The sequence below is a fragment of the Sciurus vulgaris genome (assembly GCF_902686455.1).
Source record: "Sciurus vulgaris genome assembly, chromosome: 4".
Classification (NCBI taxonomy): Eukaryota; Metazoa; Chordata; class Mammalia; order Rodentia; family Sciuridae; genus Sciurus; species Sciurus vulgaris.
In genome coordinates, this window is record NC_136464.1 from 25,792,540 (window position 1) to 25,800,238 (window position 7,699).

Below are 7,699 nucleotides of genomic sequence, written 5' to 3' on the forward strand. Positions count from 1 at the left end.
CCTGGACCTCAGTATGCACATGCCATCTGCTGTGAACTGAATTTTATCCCCCCACCAAATTCATATATCAAAAACCCCAATAGGACTATATTTAGAGATAAGGCTTTTAGGATGTAATAAAGGTTAAATGAAGTCATAAGATTGGGGCCCTGATCTCACAGTTTCAGTGACCTTATAAAAAGAGGACATCTGCATAAACAAGGAAAGCCCACTTGAGAACTCAGGAAGGAGGCCATCTGCAAGGCAAGAGGAAAGCCCTCACTAGAACCCAACCATGCATCCACCATGACCTAGACTTTCAGCCCCCAAAACTGTTTCAGCCCAAGCAGACTAAAATATCCATCATCCAGTGACAAGGAGAAGAGACACCAATACAGAGCAATTCTCCCCAAGACCAGTTTTCTCTCTCATGAGCTTTGGGGTCCTGGGCAGAAACCCCAGTTCTGCCTTTTCCTATTTCAGTATTTCTGGACAGTATCCTTAACATCTACTAGTTTCTCATCTATAAAATGGGAATGATAATACCTGCCTCATGTTTATTAGGAGATTAATTTATATGAAGGTAACTAGGATAACATTAGAATCTGGGCTTCTTAAAAAATTTTTTTTCTTCATTTCCTTTTCTCTTTGGACTCTATTCTACTTCTGCTGTTACTGTTTAAATAAAATTATTATAGTCCTTTTGCTCAAAAGCCATCCATGTCTCCCAGTGCCTGCAGGATAAAATCTAAACACCTTGTCCTGACATCCAAGGTCTTCCAAGGTCTTGACCCAGCCTACCTTCGAAGATTGATTTACTTCCCCAGATCCCAGGCTGAAGGAGCTGCTCGCTGACCTGAGCACATCTTGAATTTCTCGGCCACCCTGTCTCCGCTGCTGGGCCACTCCCTGAGGTACCCCTCCAACTCCACACCAAATCCCCTCCAACTCCAGACTCCCCGCCCCTGGAAGTTGATGCCGCCTATTCTGCGAGCACTAGGGTGGGAGGGTTCTGAGGGCCCACAGCTTCGATAATTCTCAGGCTTAGGAAATATCAGAATAACCTGAGGATTGTATTAAACTTGCATATTTGGAGGCCCCATCTCTGAGTCAGTAGGTCTGAGGTAGGGGCTGGGAGCCTGCATTTTATACCCACCAGCTTCCAGCTGATGCTGATGCCGGCAGGAGAAAAACCTCACTTTGAGGAACAGGAAGTTCTCTCGAAAGTGTCTAATGACTGGCTGATAGGTCTACAGGGCTAAAAAAATATGTGTGGGGGGGAGGGGACTAGGAATTCCAGATTTGCCCAGCCTCTTTGTCCTCTGGCTAGCCAAGGGAGGCAGCAGCAAGAGCTCCATCGTACTCCCTTTCCCTCCTCTGGGACTTGGTTCAGAAACCAGGAGATCACTGTCCAGTCTCTTTCCCACAGTGGAAGACAAAACCCACCCGAGGCAGAATTCTCTAGGGACAGGATAGTATAGTGGCCACAATAATGAATCCTGGGTTTGAACCCCAGTTCCATCAGCTTCTGACTGTGTGACCCAGGATGTTACTTATCTTTCTGAGCCTCTTTCCCACCTACAAAATGGTGACAAATCAGAAGGAAACAATGGGAAAAATCTACACATAAGTACTTGGCATACAGTAACCACCCAACATATGGTGGCTATGATAGATATTATTATGATCAACAAAAGAGGGTTCAAAGGTAAAGCTGAATTGAAAACCAACAGGGCAGGTGGGAAGGGTGCTGACTCAGCCCAGCTTCTCTGAAATCTCCGGTGGCTGAGGAGGCCACCAGGTAAGCCCCCCAGACCCAGGTCTGTCTGCTGCATCTGGGGGCAGAGAGCTGAATGAGATCACCTAATCTACAAGTGTCATGACAACCAAGGAAGAAACCCAGACAGAGCAATGGAAACATCTGAAAGCTGGCTGAAGAATGGAGGGCTTAAGTATCTGATTATGGCAGCCACAACCACTGTGGCCAAGGGGAGGGGTATAACGAAAGCAGGAGGATCCCCCTGACGGACCATAGGCAGAAAGACTGATTAAGACAGCAGCTGTCGCAGTATCCAGGATGAGGACCCAGATCATGGAAATAGCAACAGGAATGTGAAAGCAGAGAATTTGCTAGGACCTTGTCCAAGGAGGACCATCCTCCACCACCACCCCCAGAGGGCAGTGAGGAAGTTCAGGGTCTGCAGACAAGTTCCTGTGGCTCACTCTGGTCCACCTCAAGAATCAGGCCCCCTAGCCAATGTCCGCAGCTCCTCCCTCAGTCACCCAGGGGCCTCAGCCACTGTGGAAAAGAGGCTGCAAAACACCAGGTGTCCGGCTGGTGTCACACCCAGCCCAAGCTGGGGGGAGGGGATGATCTCCCTGCAGCTGTCACAACCAGTGGCTTTGTGAAGTGTCCAATTTCAGAAGCATTACCTTTTAAAAGATGAGCAGTCCACACCTAGGTATCTAAAAGTTGAAAACAGGTGTTTAAACAACAACTTATACACAAATGTTTGTAGCTTCATTATTCAAAATATCTAAAAGGTGGACACAACACAAAAGTCCATCAAATGCATGAAGAAACTGTGGCATATTCATACAGTGGAATATTATTTGGCCACAAAAAAAAGAAAGAAAAGATATGCTACCACATGGAGGAACTTTGAAAATATTATGCTAAATCAAAGAAGCCCAACACGAAAGGACAATTATTACATGGTTCCATTTATGTGGCATAGCCAGAATAGGCGAGTTCATAAGACAGGAAGTAGATTAGTGGTTGTCAGGGATTTAGGGGAGGGAGTACCTTAATAGGCATGGGGTTTCCTTATGAGGTGATGAAAATATCTTGGAATTAGAAGTAGTCACACAACACTAAATGCTAAATTATACTTTAAAGGGTTAAAATGGTGAATTTTATGTTATGCAAATTTTGCTACAATAAAAAGAAGATGGAAAGTGGCCACTCAATTCCCATCCATTGGTGACACTTAGGCTGTGTAACTCCCCAAAGAGACTCTCCTAGTTGCCTGCCCCTCCACAGTTAGCACCAAGCAGGCAGACACTCAGAAAGAGCCAGGCAAGGAGGAAAGATCTTAATTCCTTGTGTTTTTCCCCATAAAGCATGAACCCCCTGCCTCAGTCACCCTGGGCCCTTCACTGATATGTAATATATACACACGTGTTCCCTCCCCCAAGCCTTGGCTGTCTGTCCCTTCCCCACACACCCTAGGTCTCCTTGCCATCCAATTCCTGCAGTTCCCTCCAGGGTCACCTCAAATCCTTCCCTGAAGCCCCATCTCAGCCCAAGTGCCTGGGATTTCAACAGCCCAACCGCGCAAGCACGCAGTTCCATTCACTCCCTCAGCCTTGCCTTTCCAAGTAGACCTTCAACCCAGGAAAGCCCAGGAGTGTCAATACCATGCACCTCTGAGCCCAGCATACAGCAGCTCCTCAGTCTGCCTGTTGGTTCTAAACTACACTATGAACCTCCTCCAAGACTCTCCTAGACCAGCAATCTTCAAACGCCAGTGGAAATCAGCAGAGTGTCTCCAGGAAAACCAAAGTCTACCACTGAAAGGTGAAAAGCGACCCCATTTCACCCCATGGAGAGCTGGACCAATCTATGAACTCCAGTCCCAGGGCCCCTACTATTCCAAGTCCCCTCCACTTGTTTTCATTAAAATGGTGAGGAATCAATACAGATTGCCATTAGAGAAGAGGGAAAAATAGAACTGGTTGCTCCACCCCTAGCAAATTTCTGGATGATCGGTGCTAAGAATTAAAGCTGAATTCTGGGTGTGTACAGAAGCCACCCCGGCAACTCTAGATAGGGCGTTAGAATCATGCTCTACTGGAGTCAACACCAGTAGAATTAGAATGGAATTCTGGATGACCATTGATAGATCAGAGAAGACACCTAGGTTAATGCTGATCCACGCAGAAGGGAATTGGAATGAACACTAAACAATTACAGAATAAAGGTGGGTTCTGTTAGAGAGATGGGAGCAGGTCCCTAGAAGTCAAGTTAAGGAGGATCAACGGACCCATGATGAAGGGTGGAAAATACCAATAGGTGGCCTTTGTGGGCACATCCTCTCCTTCATCAGGACTGGAAGGAGTAGAATTGAAATTCCCACGACCACCTGCTGTAGAAGAGTGAATGGGGACAGGGAATTGGGACAGCTTCTCCTGCCTACTCTTTCCTTCTGTCAAAGACCTTAGCCACAGGCCGCAGATTCCCACAATTCCGAACTTTAGACAGAATGAGGCCCAATTCCTGGAGCCTCCTCTTGACTTCCATGGAGTCAAAAAAGGAACAGGACCTTTTTAGGGAGATGATCAGTGAGTATTGAAGGACCAAGTCAACTCTCCAGCCCCCAGAAAACCCCTAGCCCCTGACGGACAGAGCCCAGCTTTGCCACCTGAGTGACCCGTTAGGTACTTTGGGCAAGTCATTATCCTTTTCCCCCACTCTTGGAACTTGCAAGGGAGGTTAAGCTGAATGAGGTCCACAGTTCCTCCACCTTTAAGAACCTGTTTTCAGTGCTCAGAAACAGTTACTATACATGCTAACATGACAGCTTACTTTTGATTATAAAAATAATATTTATTGCACACAACTCAGAAAAGAGCAAAATATAAACCAGAAAAGAAAAAAAAAAATCTTATACCATTACCCAGAAGACACCGTTAACCTTTTAGAAACATTCCTTACGGGTTTTTGTTGGTTTTGTTGGTTTTCCTTCCCATTCATATTTTTTTTTAACAAAATTGGGATCTTACAATCTTCATATTTTTGTATTCTGTCTATGTATTGTGTTCATTTTACCAAGTCATCAAAAATTCTTCAAAAAATATGATTTTAGTGCTGGGGTTGTAGCTCAGTGGTAGAGCACTTGCCTAGCGCATGTGAGGCACTGGCTTCAATCCTCAGCACCACATAAAAATAAATAAATAAAAGTATTGTGTTCATCTACAACAAAAAAATTTTAAAATATATATATGTGTGTGTATATGTGTGTGTGTTTGTGTGTGTGTGTGTGTGTGTGTGTGTGTATATAATTTTAATGCCTGCATGTGCTCCACCATGATTACTGGGCATTTAGTTGTTTTCCTACTATAAATAACACTGCCACGAACATCCTAGCCCGCTGCTATAAGTGTTTGCCTGCATCTCCATTTTCTTACAATCAGTTCCCTAGATGGGATTACAAGGTCAATGAATATGTCATTTTAAAAGGGTCTGGATATGTATCACCATAATAATTTTCAGCAAAACAACAGACCCACCAATATGCCCACTGATATTCCTGAGCCAAGTGGGAGTTAGAATGCAATATGGTGGTCCTGTCTCTCCTCCTCACCCTCGTTCTTCAAGGTTAGTTGTCCAGCAAAAGAGGGAACAGAATTCCAAGTCAGAAGATAAGGGACCATAGTCTATCTCTGCCTCTCACTGGCTTAGGAATCTAAAGCCTTGTTCTTCTCAACTGTAAAATGGGCAAAATTAGCTCTGTTCTGCTGACTACCCTGAGTTGTTTCTGTGCTCACTGAAAAGATATTTGTGAAAGTTCTTTGTAAACTTCAATGCTTTGTGTTAAAGGGCACTTCTGTTATCCTTCTCATAACCTGGGGGACTGAGGAAATGGGTAATTTTTTGTGAAAGCCAAGGGCTTCCCCTCCTGGATTTTAGTCATCAGTGTGTCCAGGACAAGTGCACTGTTCTGAGGATGACGGAAAAGCAGCTTCCTGAAGGGAATTAGCAGAGGCTGAGGACCTGGGAGGACCCAGCCCTGTGTCTCCCTAAGGTCAAGAGATGGCCTTGGAAGCTGCAAGGCCAGGGTCTGGGCCTGGAGCCCCCCAGAGGGTACAGGGTGGATCCAGGGACAGAGAGAGCAAGGAAGGCACCAACTTGGCCTCTTTAATCCTGGATTCTTAAGACCCTCTAATTAGAAATGCAACTAGTGCTTCCGGCCTGATCTCTCCAGCCCTAAGCCGATGAAAAGGAAGTCGCTGTGACTCCCTTGAGCTCAGTTGGACCACCTGAGCTTCCCTCGGCTCCCCTATTCACCCTGCAAATGCCCTTCCGTACCTCTTCATGCTGCCTAGCATCACGGCCCTGAGGGAACTCCAGTGATGTTTCCAGTGCTAGCAGGAAGAACTGCGCAGACCCCACCTAACGCCATCCTTTCTGGTTTTTACCATCACCACAGGCAGCCCCCACTCCCCAGCCCACCTCCATGGCCAGAAGTGCGTCTCCTGTCTCCAAATGCACACAACAGGTGGCACCTGCCAGTCCTCCCCAGCCACACCTCTCCATTTCTCCCCACCCTCCATCAGCGCCCCAGTCCTCCAGGTGCACTCGACCCGGGAAGCCTACCTTTGAGGTTCTGGGGGTGGCCCCGCGGCGCCCGGCTCGGGTTTCCTCGGGGCAGAGAGGGAATACTGGAGAAGTTGTTACCCATGGCATCGGGTCCCAGGAGGTTCTGCTCTCTCTGGGCGCAGGCGAGGCTGGGCAGGAGCGGAGGTAAAATGTGTGCAAGTGTGTGCGCGCGTGAGTGCGCGCCGCCGGGGGAGGGCCCTGGTGGGGCTGCGGCCAGGGACGGGCGGGCCGCTCCTCTCCTCCCTTTCTCTGGGTTTTGCGGTCCTCGGCGGGTCCTGCCCGCCGCGGGTATCCTCGCGCGAGCGGGCTACCTGTCTCCCATTCCCCGCCGCAGGGACGGGGGCCGCGGGTGGGCCCCTGGGTCAGGCCCAGCGGCTCCCGGCACTGCGCTCTTTCTCCCGCTGGCGCTCGGGTTCGGGCTGGTGGTGGGCGGCGCGGCGGCTTCGGCGCACAACCCCCGGGCCATAGAGTCAGGGCTCCGCGCGCGGGCGCTCAGCGGTTCGGCCTGCCCGGTGGCTCGGCTTTTTAGCTGCAGGCTCGGTCCCCGCCCGCGGGGACGGCCGCTGCGGCGACTTGCGTGGTGCCCTCCCGCCGGCGGGTCTGCATGGAGCGGGGCTCGGCAGAGCGCGGGGCTTGCGTTCGCTCCCGCGGTGGTTGTTCTCCCCAGGCCGCCGCGCTCGCGCTCCCGCCCCCACCGGGTCGTTCCCGCGACCGCGGCCCCCGCCCTCGCCCCAGCCGTCGCCAGGACTCCCTGGCTTCGGTTGTTATGGTGACAGCTGCGCTGGTGAATGAGCGTCTTAGTGACACGCGCGCGCCCGCTCAGCCAGATGTGGCCCCTGGGCGCGCCGCGTTCCCGGCTGCCACAAGTCCTCGGAGGCGGAGCGGGGTCCCTGGCGCGACTGAGGATCAGACATCTCGTGCAGACTGAGGCTCCAGGGGTTGGGCTAATTCTCTCACGGAACAGTGGAACTCGTTCTTAAAAACAAGAGACAGAACCACCAGAACGTTGAGCTCCCGGGATGGCAGGGCGGGGCGAGGTAGTGCTAATATAGCTTCCCTAGTTCCAGGTTCAGGGTCTGGCGCAGAGTAAAACCCTCAAGAGTGAATGGATGGTTGAACAAAGGAATCGAGATGAGGAACTCCCCTTCTGGCCTCAGTCAGATCCAAACGGACACTATAGAAAGGACTCAGCGAGAATTCCAGGCAGACCCCATTACCTGACTAATAGCAGAACCATAGACCGGGTCTCCTGGCAACAGATCTCAGGGACAAACCATCAGAGAACCACCCGTTCTGTGCTGAGTGGTTGTCAGATGTCAGGAGAGGGGAATCTGTGGC

At 49.8% G+C, this 7,699-nt stretch overlaps 1 protein-coding gene across 1 annotated transcript in view; it reads right to left on the bottom strand.

Annotated features, from left to right (window-relative positions):
• Positions 1-7,036, bottom strand: part of NEURL1 (neuralized E3 ubiquitin protein ligase 1) — a 72,302-nt gene extending 65,266 nt beyond the window's left edge. The window contains exon 1 of the mRNA XM_079136325.1: positions 6,359-7,036. Coding sequence (XP_078992451.1) covers positions 6,359-6,443 — 85 coding nt within the window. The 5' untranslated portion in view covers positions 6,444-7,036. The remainder of the gene's footprint in view (positions 1-6,358) is intronic.
• Positions 7,037-7,699: the final 663 nt, after the last annotated feature.